Source organism: Cnephaeus nilssonii (genome assembly GCF_951640355.1).
Source record: "Cnephaeus nilssonii genome assembly, chromosome: 19".
Taxonomy (NCBI): Eukaryota; Metazoa; Chordata; class Mammalia; order Chiroptera; family Vespertilionidae; genus Cnephaeus; species Cnephaeus nilssonii.
Window position 1 is genome coordinate 18926928 of NC_137090.1, and position 12942 is coordinate 18939869.

At 59.4% G+C, this 12942-nt stretch overlaps 1 protein-coding gene across 2 annotated transcripts in view; it reads left to right on the forward strand.

The window, feature by feature from the left end:
* The window catches only part of SCN4A (sodium voltage-gated channel alpha subunit 4), a gene marked incomplete at both ends in the record, with an annotated part of 28467 nt that extends 19986 nt beyond the window's left edge, over positions 1-8481 (forward strand). For both annotated transcript variants that reach the window (XM_079798147.1, XM_079798148.1), the window contains 10 exons: positions 742-874; positions 1629-1783; positions 2100-2273; positions 2837-2959; positions 4315-4593; positions 4858-4911; positions 5142-5283; positions 5773-5870; positions 6484-6754; positions 7256-8481. In XM_079798147.1, coding sequence (XP_079654273.1) covers positions 742-874; positions 1629-1783; positions 2100-2273; positions 2837-2959; positions 4315-4593; positions 4858-4911; positions 5142-5283; positions 5773-5870; positions 6484-6754; positions 7256-8481 — 2655 coding nt within the window. The remainder of the gene's footprint in view (positions 1-741; positions 875-1628; positions 1784-2099; positions 2274-2836; positions 2960-4314; positions 4594-4857; positions 4912-5141; positions 5284-5772; positions 5871-6483; positions 6755-7255) is intronic.
* Between the last annotated feature and the right edge of the window lie 4461 nt (positions 8482-12942).

The window sequence follows — 12942 nt, forward strand, 5'->3', positions numbered from 1 at the left end:
TCCTGTCTAGGTTCCTCATGCAGACAGCCCGTAGGCGCAGGCCTGGGGACACCACATGCTGTTGTCTGGGGTTGTGGCAGCCCCGGTCTGTCTGACCCCCATCAGAATGGGGCCTGTCAAAAGGGCCTTAGGCATCTGTTCCTCTGCTGCCCTCCTCAGGCCTTCCCACGCCTCCCAGCACTCCCAGCTGCCCAAGCCACCCCAGCCACCCCCGCCTGCTTTTCTCCCAGCCTCTTCCCTTACCTGAGGCCTCGCATGTCCACTCACGTCCTCACCGCCCCTGCCCAGGCCTGAGCCCCACCCTGCTCCAAATCTAAGTGCCACAAGAGCTGACCGCGGCTTCCTTGGTCACTGGTTCTTCTGCATCGGCCACGGTGCCCGCTCCATAATCCATGGTTGAGTGAGTGAGTGAGTGAGTGAGTGAGTGAATGAGTGAGTGAGTGAATGAGTGAGTGAGTGAATGAGTGAGTGAGTGAGTGAATGAGTGAGTGAATGAGTGAGTGAATGAGTGAGTGAGTGAGTGAATGAGTGAGTGAATGAGTAAGTGAGTGAGTGAATGAGTGAGTGAGTGAGTGAATGAGTGAGTGAGTGAGTGAATGAGTGAGTGAGTGAGTGAGTGAATGAATGAATGAGTAGGTCTGTCCAACCTCTTTCTCCTCTCCCTCTGGTCTCCCACCCTGACCTCCTCTGCCCCACCTGGTGGGAGGACCCAGGGGTCATGTGACCCTGTGGCCCCTGCAGAAGCTGCCACAGTCCCTGGACAGGAACTCCTCCGTCTGCAGCACAGTGGACTACAAGCCCCCCGAGGAGAATGCTGAGGAGCAGGTGGAGGAGAACCCCGAGGGGGAGCAGCCTGAGGAGTGCTTCACTGAGGGTGAGCCGGCATGCGTGCACCCCACCTCGCCTGGTGCGCCCCCGGCCCAGCAGACCCCCGCCCATTGCCTCCTTGGGGACCTCTCGGGGGCATGCACGTCGCCAAAAGCATGTGGGACCTTCTCCCCTGATGCTACCCTGCCCTGCAGCACCAGGCAGGGGTGTGAGCCGGGGTGCCTCCCAGCCCTGACCTGAGCCTTCCGTGTGTGCAGCGGGTGCCCGCAGCACCCCGAGGGCGGCCTTGCCGAGTCCCCATCGAGCCCGACACGAAGCGGTGCTCAGGGAAGGCAGCTTTCTCAGGGAAGGCAGCTCTGAGTCCGTCTTCCTCGGCAGCATCTTCGGGGAGAAAGGCCTGCTCGGCCTCAAGGCACAGCTCTGGAGAACAGAGCCCGGCTGTGCGGAGTGAAGGCTGCCTGGCGGAGCGGGGAGGATGGGACAGTCCCTGAGCTGGGGGCCCACACCCCTGCTTGTCTTTCCCCTGCGCATCCATCCCTGGCAGCAGTTGGCACATGGACTCAGTAGGCTGTGGAGGGAGAGCCTGGGACCCCCATTCTAGGGGAGGGCCTGGACCCACTTCCAACCAGCAGTGGAGGACATGAGGCCGGGGATTGGGAGGAAGTGAGGATGCTGGGTCTGGGGGGCAGTGAGGTGCAGGTCTGGGGGCGGGGGGCATCCTGGGAGGTGACAGGAACATGCTGACATGCATCGGGAGGCAGCCACCAGGCCCGTGACGTGGTGCCCCTTTGCTCCCCCAGCCTGTGTGCAGCGCTGTCCCTGCCTCTACGTGGACATCTCCCAGGGCCGCGGGAAGACGTGGTGGACCCTCCGCAGGGCCTGCTTCAAGATCGTCGAGCACAACTGGTTTGAGACCTTCATTGTCTTCATGATCCTGCTCAGCAGTGGCGCCCTGGTAGGCACTGCCCTGGGGCTGGGCATGGGCCGAGGCAGGTGCCAGGCCCAAAGCAGGCCCTCTGGGCTCCCTCCTTCCCACAGTGTGGGAGGGACACAGCCTGGACAGTCTCCAACCCAGAGCCCTAGAGGAACTCACCCCGGGGAGCTTCTCCCCATGGGAAACTCACTCACCCCCATGATGGGCATGGGGAGTCTGGGAGAAGCCACCAGCCTGGCCCCGTGCCAGTCCCCTGGGAACCAGCAGCGTCGGGCAGGGCTGGGGACATGGTTGCCCGGCCTCCTGGGCTCTGGCCACCCCGTGCTGGTGCCCGCAGGCCTTCGAGGACATCTACATTGAGCAGCGGCCCACCATCCGCACCATCCTGGAGTACGCCGACAAGGTCTTCACCTACATCTTCATCCTGGAGATGCTGCTCAAGTGGGTGGCCTACGGCTTCAAGGTGTACTTCACCAACGCCTGGTGCTGGCTCGACTTCCTCATCGTGGGCGTGAGTCCGTCCCCGGCCCCGGCCCAGCCCCGCAGCCAGACCCGGAGGCCGTCCTTGTGGCCAAGGACCTCAGGAAGCCCCAGCCCGAGGGGCAGCAGCCGCTCGAGGTCACATAGCGCGTCAGACCCCTGGTTAGCCGTCCTGCCCTCGCAGAGACTGTCTCAGGCTCCTCGGACACAGCTGCCCAGGAAGGGGACTAACAGGCTGGGGGGACCTCCGCTCTCCTGAGTGAAAGGGGAGCCTTGGGGGCAAGAGGGCGAGTAGGAGGGTTCCTGACCGTCCTTGCCAATATCAGTGGAAGATGTTGTATCCTCTCTGATGGGCACACGGCCTCCGTGTAATTGATGACATCACTGAGATAGAGCCCAGGCTCCTATAGGCTCTGGGACAATTTCCACTAGATAGGACCACCCACTAGGGAAGGGGTCTGGGAGAGACCCCTTAGAGCTGTGAGTCTAGGAGGCCCCTGTGGCAGACCTGTCCTCAAGGACTGAGTCCCGGGGCTTGGGGAGAGCCAGGGGCCCTGCACTCCCTGACACCCCAACCCCCCTTTCCCTTTGCAGGTCTCCATCATCAGCCTGGTGGCCAACTGGCTGGGCTACTCGGAGCTGGGACCCATCAAATCCCTGCGGACGCTGCGGGCCCTGCGCCCCCTGAGGGCACTGTCCCGATTCGAGGGCATGAGGGTGGGTGCTGGGGAGGGCTCTGAGTAGGACTGGGGGTTGGGGGAGCAGCCACCACAGGGAAAGGTGCAGGGACCACATGTCTGTACTGCAGCCACCACCAGGGGAAGCAGAGGGTCCTGCTGTAGGCCAGGTTTGGGGGCCTGAGACACCCTCCTGAACCAGCCCAAGTGCCCATTCCTGCCCTCAGTCCTGCTCCTTAGCTCTTCCCTGCCACCACTGGGGGGCAGCAGAGGCTGCGGCAGCTCCCAGGAGGGCGTGAGGGCACCAGGGCAGGGAGAAGGGTGGACTGAAAGCAGGTCTGTGTATTTATGGGTGTCCCTCCCCAACTCAGACTGGGGTTCCCCATGGCTCTGAGACTCAGGCAAACAGGAAGGTACTTGTGCCCAGGGCTCTGAGCCTACTGGCCCTTGAGCTCAGGGTCATGCAAGTTTGGAAAGATCCCCTTGGGCCCTTGAGGGTGGAAGTGACTGGTAAACACAGGGTTTAGGCAAAACAAATGGGACTCCCCCAGTGAAGGGAGGTCTGTTGGGAACAAGACCAGCCCCCGAGGGACAAACATCTGTGAATCGGAGGGTTGCAGCCCATCAGTGTACTCAGCCTGAGTGGCTCCCTCTTGTTCATACAAGAGGCCAGCCAGTGCTGGACCCTCCCAGCTCCAGAGTGACAGACCCCTCCCCTCTGAGGGGACATGACCTGCCCACAGCCACACAGCTGCTTGGTACCCAGCCAGGAAGGGAGCCCTGGTCATCACCAGGCCTGTGCCACCCACTCTGTCTGGAGGTCAGGTCATGGCTTCTGCTTGAAAAGGAACAATTCTCGGATTGGGCTCAGCCTGGAGCAGTGAGGTGGCCTGTGTGGCCAGGGCTGGTGGGGTGCAGGACTCTGGCCCCAGGGTCCAGCTGCTTTAACGAGCCTGGTGGCTTCTTTTCGGCGCCTGTGTCTCTACTACTGTGAACAAGTGAGCAGGGGCTGGTCACGGGGGCTGAGTTTCCTATGGGGGCCGAGGAAAGAGTGTTTGTCTCTTGCCTGGTGACCCATGGCCAGGCTGCTTCCAGAGAAGCCCGGGGCCCCAACTCGGGGCTGATAGCTCCAGCCAAGCAGAGAGTCCTCTCCAACCACCATGCTGGCAGTCCCCTACCCTACGTTTTGCCATCCTGGCCCCAACCATACAGCCCAGCAGGCTTCTCCCCAGGCCTGGCTCAGAGTGCCCTCCGCCAGGAAGCCTTCCCTGAGTAGCCCCGCCCAGCCCTTCTTGGTCTCCTGGTTAGTGTCGGTGGGGAGCTGTCTCCCAGAGGAGACGGGCTCCCCTGCCTGGGAGAAGATCTGACAATGGTTCCCTCCCACCCTCACCCCAGGTGGTGGTGAACGCCCTCCTGGGAGCCATCCCCTCCATCATGAACGTGCTGCTCGTCTGCCTCATCTTCTGGCTCATCTTCAGCATCATGGGCGTCAACCTGTTTGCCGGCAAGTTCTACTACTGCATGAACACCACCACCTCCGAGAGGTTCGACATCTCCGAGGTCAACAACAAGTCTGAGTGCGAGAGCCTGATGTACACGGGACAGGTCCGCTGGCTCAACGTCAAGGTCAACTACGACAACGTGGGTCTGGGCTACCTCTCCCTCCTGCAGGTGGTGAGTGTGACCCCTGGCCCTGCAGGGACGTGGATCAAGGTGCCCCCGTCTTTCGTTGTACCTAAGACCACTGCCACTCCTTGTTAGGGGACTGCCCTCCCTGCTTCCAGGGCTGTAGGACCCTGAAGTGGTGCCCAGACCCCTCTGGTCTCTATCTGATGCCTGCCCAGTGGGGCTGTGGGCAGGTGGCCTAGGGGGAGGACCAGGCTGGATGACAGAGGCAACAAGCAGCCCCGCCCCTCACACCCAACCACACTCTCTCAGGCCACCTTCAAAGGCTGGATGGACATCATGTATGCAGCCGTGGACTCCCGGGAGGTGAGTGGGGGTCACCGAGATATGGCTCATGAGTGAGCCACAGGGGAGGACTAGACCAAAGACACAGTGGCATCCCCACCCCCATGCTGCCTCTTCGGGAGACCCTGAGACTCCGAGGGTGGATGGGTTCACCTCTGGGCCCCAGGCCTCTCCTGCCCACAGTGGGGCAGGGAGCACGTGTGTCCCCAAGCCCACCCAGCACACCCTGTCCCATCCTGTGGCCCCTGCAGCAAGGGGAGCAGCCGCAGTACGAGGTGAACATCTACATGTACCTCTATTTCGTCATCTTCATCATCTTCGGATCCTTCTTCACCCTCAACCTCTTCATCGGCGTCATCATTGACAACTTCAACCAGCAGAAGAAGAAGATGAGTATCCAGCCCCGCCCACCGTGGGCCTCCCTCCTCCTGTCCTTGGTCCATTCAGCCCTTATAGTTCACAAACGCCGCCCAGCACCCCTGTGCTGTCGCTGGGAACACAGCTGAGGCAGCGAATCTGGGTTCAGATCCCACCAGGCAACCTGGGACCAGTGACTTGGCCTCCCCAAACCTCGGTGCTCTTATCTATCAAATGAGGGGATGCTACCACCTCTCTGGGTGATTCTGGGGACCCAACGAGATATTGATGGAAAGTGGCCCCAAACAGACTGTGAGGCAGCACAGGTTCCCTTCCCTCTGTCATCCCCCTCCTCCTCCTCCTCAGCCCCCATCTCTGGCCCCTCCACGTCCCTCTCCCGCTTTCCACGAGGGGCACCTGCTGGGATGAGGGTTGCTTTAAGGGTGGCACCTGCGGTAGGGAGGTCCTGGAGCAGAGAAGGGGGACCTCCCAACCTTATGGGCTCCATCCCACTATACTTTGGAGGGAAAGACATCTTCATGACGGAGGAACAGAAGAAATACTATAATGCCATGAAGAAGCTTGGCTCCAAGAAACCTCAGAAGCCAATTCCAAGGCCCCAGGTACCTGCCCTCTGGGCCTCTCTTCCCACAGCCTGCGGGGGCCCACAGGGCCAAAATGGAGCCTACGCTCTGCCCTCCAGGCTGTGTCCCTGGCATGAGGCTGAGTCCACCTGCAGGGAGGCTGGGTCCACCGGCCAGGAGGGGTGCCTCTTTGTAACTGTATTGAGGTGCTATATGCACAAGCAGCAGCTGCCTGTTAAACTCCAGTCCCTGGTTCACCCCCTCACCCGGCTCTACACAGCCCCTCAATGTCCATTCACCTCCTCAGTTGGTAGATTCTGGGGCAGGAGTCCCTACAAGGGGGAGGAAGATGATGGCCAGACACCCTTCCCAGTGAGCGATGGCTTGGAGGAACAGTGGGGGGCTGCTTGAGGACCTTGACAGGTAGAAGGGTTTCAGAGCAAGGAAGGATGCCCAGGGACCCCATAGAATGGCCTGGTCTGATGGGTCTGCTCTCCATTTCCTGGCCAACACCAACATAAGCCCTGACACACCTCTCTCTTTCATGTCTGTGTCATCCTGTGTCTCCTGCCTGTCTGTGTCCTGTGTGGGCCCTGACCACTCCCCCCACTGTGCACCCACGTGCATCCCTGTACTCCCGTCTGTGCTGCAGAACAAGATCCAGGGCATGGTGTACGACTTTGTGACGAAGCAGGTCTTCGACATCATAATCATGATCCTCATCTGCCTCAACATGGTCACCATGATGGTGGAGACGGACGACCAGAGCCAGCTGAAGGTGAACATCCTGTACAACATCAACATGATCTTCATCATCATCTTCACGGGGGAGTGTGTGCTCAAGATGTTCGCCCTGCGCCATTACTACTTCACCGTCGGCTGGAACATCTTTGACTTTGTGGTTGTCATCCTGTCCATTGCAGGTGAGCAGGGCCAGGCCAGGCTGTCCTCATGGACACATGCATCCGGCATGCTATACACATCATCACACCTACACACATGCGTGTGCACCTGCCATTCACACCTCATGCACAAAGGCACATTGTATACACCTCAAGGAACATTTACCTGGCAAGTAGTTGCACACTCGGGTTCCAATATCCATACACACTGGAGAAGTGCATGGACATGTATGTACTTATGATAGTAACTCATCTATGGCATCTGCAAACAGTCTTGGGAATGGGCCTTACTCTCACCCCATCAACTTTAGCATACCTCACCTCCATCCCGCTGTGTTGTGGCAAAGATGTAACCTCTTGCCCCAAAACCCTGGGAGGGCCTGGCCTAATGGGTGAGACCATCTGGGCTGTGCTCCAAAAGTTGAGCGTACCAGGCCAGGCCCCCTTGAGCTGCATGCCCCCTTACTCCCTAACCCAGCCCCCCACCCTAGGACAGCAGTACTCACCGCTTCCTCCCTGCAGGTCTCGCACTCTCTGAGCTGATCCAGAAATACTTCGTGTCCCCCACACTGTTCCGTGTGATCCGCCTGGCCCGGATTGGGCGTGTCCTACGACTGATCCGTGGGGCCAAGGGCATCCGGACGCTGCTCTTTGCCCTCATGATGTCGCTGCCTGCCCTCTTCAACATCGGCCTCCTCCTCTTCCTGGTCATGTTTATCTACTCCATCTTTGGCATGTCCAACTTCGCCTACGTCAAGAAGGAGTCGGGCATCGATGACATGTTCAACTTTGAGACCTTTGGCAATAGCATCATCTGCCTCTTTGAGATCACCACGTCGGCTGGCTGGGACGGGCTCCTCAACCCTATCCTCAACAGCGGGCCCCCCGACTGTGACCCCACCCTGGAGAATCCGGGCAGCAGCGTCAAGGGTGACTGTGGCAACCCCTCCGTCGGCATCTGCTTCTTCTGCAGCTACATCATCATCTCCTTCCTCATCGTGGTCAACATGTACATCGCCATCATCCTGGAGAACTTCAACGTGGCCACCGAGGAGAGCAGCGAGCCCCTCTGTGAGGATGACTTTGAGATGTTCTACGAGACGTGGGAGAAGTTCGACCCCGACGCCACGCAGTTCATCGAGTACAGCCGCCTCTCCGACTTCGTGGACACCTTGCAGGAGCCGCTGAGGATCGCCAAGCCCAACAAGATCAAGCTCATCACACTGGACCTGCCCATGGTGCCAGGCGACAAAATCCACTGCCTGGACATTCTCTTCGCCCTGACCAAAGAGGTCCTGGGAGACTCGGGGGAAATGGACGCCCTCAAGGAGACCATGGAGGAGAAGTTCATGGCAGCCAACCCCTCCAAGGTCTCCTATGAGCCCATCACCACCACCCTCAGGAGGAAGCACGAGGAGGTCTGTGCCATCAAGATCCAGAGGGCCTACCGCCGGCACCTGCTTCAGCGCTCGGTGAAGCAGGCGTCCTACATGTACCGCCACAGCCAGGACGGTAGTGGGGACGGGGCCCCCGAGAAGGAGGGGCTGATCGTCAACACCATGAGCAAGTTGTACGGCCACGAGAACGGGGACAGCGATGTGCAGGGCAAGAGTGAGGAGACGGGCTCCACGGGGGACGCTGGACCTGCCATGGGGCTCACGCCCATCAGCCCCTCCGATGCTGCCCTCCCTCCCTCCCCACCCCCCGGGCAAACAGTACGCCCAGGGGTCAAAGAGTCTCTGGTCTAGCAGGTGGCAGTGAGGTGGCCAGCTGAGGCTGGTAGAGTCTCGAAGCTTCCCCAAAGCTGCCTGCAGGCTGAGGGAGCGGGGCTTTGAGTCGAGGACTGACCCAGCTCCCTGTTGGGGACAGGACGTGGCCACCATGGGGCTAACACCTAGGCCAGAGCCCCTGCCTCCCCCGGCCATGGAAAATGGGAATTGCAATCCGAGGTTCCATGCTGGGCCCGAGACCCCTGCCTCTAAGATTTCGCCTTCATATTGCTCTCACCTCCTCAGGGACCCTGCTGCCTCTCCTCTTGGCCTGGAGGGCGGTTAGAACATCAGAATCTCTGTCCCCCACTGGGCGAGGAGCCGGCCTACGATGGAGGGATTGGCTGCCCTCTTGCCACCAGACACTTAGGGGCCGCTGGCCTCTCCGAAGACGCTGTACCCTCAGTGAGAGCCGACACCTGGCCCCAGGGCCTGCCAGCCGCCCCATCTCTGGGATACCGTTTCCCCGGCCGGCCCAGGAATTCCCTGGAAAAGGGAAACGTCGCTGGTCTGCAATGGCTCCACCAGCCTCAATGGCCACTGGATCCTGTGCATCGGGCTGGGGTTGTGGCCCCTGAAACTATTTCCTGGTGTGTCCACTATCCAGACCTCGAGCCCAAGGGAGGACCCCCCCTTGGGACCTGCCTTTTTCTAGGTCGTGTCCACCAGAGTCTCACGGCCCTGGGGGCTCTTCTTGGCCTGAGCTCCCAGACCTGGTGTGGGGCGGGAACCCCGGCGCTCAGGGGGAAACATCTTGTTCCCTCCCTCCCCTCCTCACTCCTCAGCCTTCCCTCCCCACCCCCAAAAGTGGTCCTAAGAATGTTATAGTTGAGCCCATGTTAGAGACTTCACACTGGGCCATGCCCAGCCCACCTGGCTCAGGCCCAACCTTCCAACCTCTTGCTGCATGGAATGCCGGGGGCCCTTTTGCTGGCACAGCCCATCTGGGCACGGCAGCGCCAGGCCTCCACTGGCTCCCGGAGAGCAGTCAGGGGCTGAGCTTGGAGGAGGGGTCACTGGATCGATCCACTTGTGTGTGTGTTCAAGTGTGTACACCACTGTGTCCCACAGCGCCTACATATGCATGTGTGTCTGGGTGTGTTTGTGTAAATGTGTGTCAGTGGGCCCCTGTGGTGTCTGGCTGGTGTCTGTGTGTCTTCTGTAGAGGCCTGTCCATGTGAGTGTGCCTGTGCCGTGAGTGTGTGTACGAGTGTGAACACGTGTGCTAAGTTCGAGTCCCTGTTGGCCTTAGTTCCTCTTCTTTTTCTTGTTTCTTGTGAACAGTTTGATTAAAACTCAGGAAGCAGCCAAACCTCCAAAACAAAGTGTGTGTGTGTGTGTGTGTGTGTGTGTGTGTGTGTGTGTGTGTTGCCCACAGGCCAGAGCCCTCTGTTCTGTCTGCCCCGCCCTCTGCCTCCTCATCGCCCAGCCTGGGCGTCCCTCTCTCGCTCCCTGGGACTCCATGATCGTCCCTTCTGCTGGTTGTCTTCGTCACACCATTGCCCGGCCCTGCTCCATGTCTCCTGCCTGTGTCCTCTGTGGAAGGGGCCCCACTCCGCCCGGCTCTTCCTTCAGAAGGTTCATCCTACAGGGGGCAGCCTGCTCCCTGGCCAGCACCCTGCCCGCTGCCTTTCCCTCCTCGGGCCCGGACTGGCATGGCCCCAAGAGCCTCCGCGTCTGTTGGACTGGATAGACTGTGTACAGACTGTAGAGCCTCCCCCTGCCTGTGCCCCCTCCGCACTGGCAGACCCACAGCCGTCCGTGCCGTGCCCGGGTAGGCACAGGCCCAAGCCAGGCCAGCAGACAGGCCCCTTTGTACAGTTCTTACAATAAACCTCCCCCTCGAGCCCCTGATGTGTGGGCTTCCTTCGGCGGCTCCGAGTGCAGACGTCAAGGGGGGCAGCAAGCGGCAAGAGGGGCTGGTGGGGACTGCAGCCGAGTAGGGGAGACTTGTGGAGTCTCGGCCAGGGGTCAGGGAGGGCAGGATGCTCCCAACTTCCTCCTCTGGCCCCGTCAGGTTCTCTCCTGCCCCGCCTAAAAGAAGACTTGGAGTCCAGCTGGAGGCCAGACGAGGTCAGGAGTCACATCCCTCCGCTCCTACCCATGACAGCACCCAGCAAAGAGATGTCCGATCCAGCATCCCCAGCGGCTCCTCTCAGGAAACCCCTTCACTTCTCTACCCACCCCCCTCAGAGGCTCCAAGGTGCCCCTCCCTCTCCTCAGAGGTACCATCCCTCCCAGGACCCTAACTCTGACCCCCGACCCCAGAAAGCCCAGAGTCCCACGGGCCTGTGACAAAGAGTAATATGTAGTGAGCTCAGTCCGTAATCCCAGTGGGTGAAATAGACTTTTGTATATAATTTGTTTTCTACAACTTGATTCCTGCCTCCCAGGGCTATATTCCTCCAAACTAGTAAACACTGAGTCTTTTTCAGGATTCTGCACCCCCTTTTCCTGGGTCCAGAGGTTACATGACCCCCATGGGGGCTGGGGAGTGGCACACACAGACCACCCTGATGTCCCTCAACTGCGTCCCGCAGCCATGTCCCCAAGGCGTCCACCACCTTGGCTCTCCTCTCATGGGGGGAGGGGTCCAGCATCCCTGCAGGGTTCTCTGAGCCCCATCAGGGTGCTGACCTCCCTCCCTGGGGTCCTGGCTCCTCACTTTATCCGGCCCGAAGGACAGGAGAGCTTGCAGGGCGCCCCAGCCCCTTTCCCCTGAGCTTTGAATGACAGAGAAAAAAAGGCTGATACTGAGGACACAGATAACGTGTGGGCTAATGTTTCAGAATCGGCCCCACCCCCGGGTAGCGATGCTACTTGTCACCGTCTGGAGGGTGAACCGTGGTCCGGGTACCTCCCTGAGCAGATACAGGATTTCCTTCCAAGCTCACAACTGCCCCATGAAGAACTATTATTACAGTGATTTCTATTTTACGTAAATGAGGAAAGTTGGTTTCTGAAAGGTTAAGAATAGGTGATGCTTAACTGGGCGTGTGAGGCAGAGAAATTCTGCTTTGTGAGACACTGACCCTCCCACGGACCTCTAGTGCCCTTGGCCCAAGGTGCCAGTAGTGCCCACTGGTCCCAGCGACCACTGAAATGCTCCCTGGTTGGCGCGGGACCACCCTCTTTGAGAACCACCGGGTGATCTGAGGAGCTTTTCTGGCTGGTGCACAGCAGGGCCAGGATTCAAACTTGCATCCTGTTAGCCAGCAGCCTCCTCCCGGTAACAGAACAAACAGCCCAGGAATGCAAACCTCACCTGAGGCCAGCTGGGGGACCACATGGTGCCAGGAAGAGTGGATGGCAGAGGGGAGAGGGCCGAGCCCTTCTTTCCAAACTGAGGTTCTGCCTTTCCCATCTTCCCAGGGTTGCTGGGGGTCCCTGCCCTCTTGCTTCCCCAAACTCTTGTGCTCCTTGTCCCCTCTCCCTCACCTCTTGGTGTGTGTTTTTAATCCTCACCTGAGGATATGTTTTTATTGATTTTAGAGAAGAAGGGAGTGAGAGAGAGAAACATTGATGTGAGAGAAAAATACCAGTTGCCTCCTGTACGCATCCCGATGCGGGATCGAGCCTGCAACCTAGGTATGTGCCCTGACTGGGAATCGGACCTGCAACCTTTTGGTGTATGAACGACGCTCCAACCCACTGAGCCACCCAGCCAGGGCCCCATCTCCTGTTTTGAAGCCGCCTTCCTGGAAAAGTGGGGTGGAGGCCGCCAGATGTCGGGATGCCCAGGCCCCGTGTTCCAGGAAAGAAAAGGCATCATGAACCCTGGACAGAGCTCGGTACTGTTGTCACCTGGGAGGGAACAGCACGGTCCCAACCATAACAAATAACCTGCAGGCGGTGGCCCCCGCCCCCACCCCCTCCTGAAAGTGGATCCCTGCCTGGCATGAATAGGAATGAGTCCAAAGGACACATCTGCATCTGTGTCCCTCCAGGGGGTGTGGATGTGTGTGTTTGGAGGATGCCAACTGCTTCTCGTAGTCTTTGTGCCCCTGTCGTCACCCTGAGCCCCAGGACCAGCTCCTGAGCAGGCCCAAAGCCACACAGCCTGGGCGACACCCCCATGCAAGAGTACATATGCACGTGTGTGTGTGTGTGTGTGTGTGTGTGTGTGTGTGTGTGTGTACCCCAAGCCTTCCCCAATTATCCTCCCAACTTTGGGGGACACAAGCCCCAAAGCTAACCAAGGCCTAAATCATCAGGAGGAACTTTGCTAAAGGAAAAGACCCCTGAATTATCCCCCTTGCCACTGGGGGGGTGTGTCTCCAAACACCCCCACCAGCACCAGAGGTCTGTGGCCCCCACGCTGACCTCAGTTGATATTTATAATCCTGGACTGTTTGTTCTGTGAACGGAACATCTGGCACCTTTTCAGGGAAATGTTTTTCATTTGCAACATCTGGAAACAGCAAGAACATCTGGGGCTGC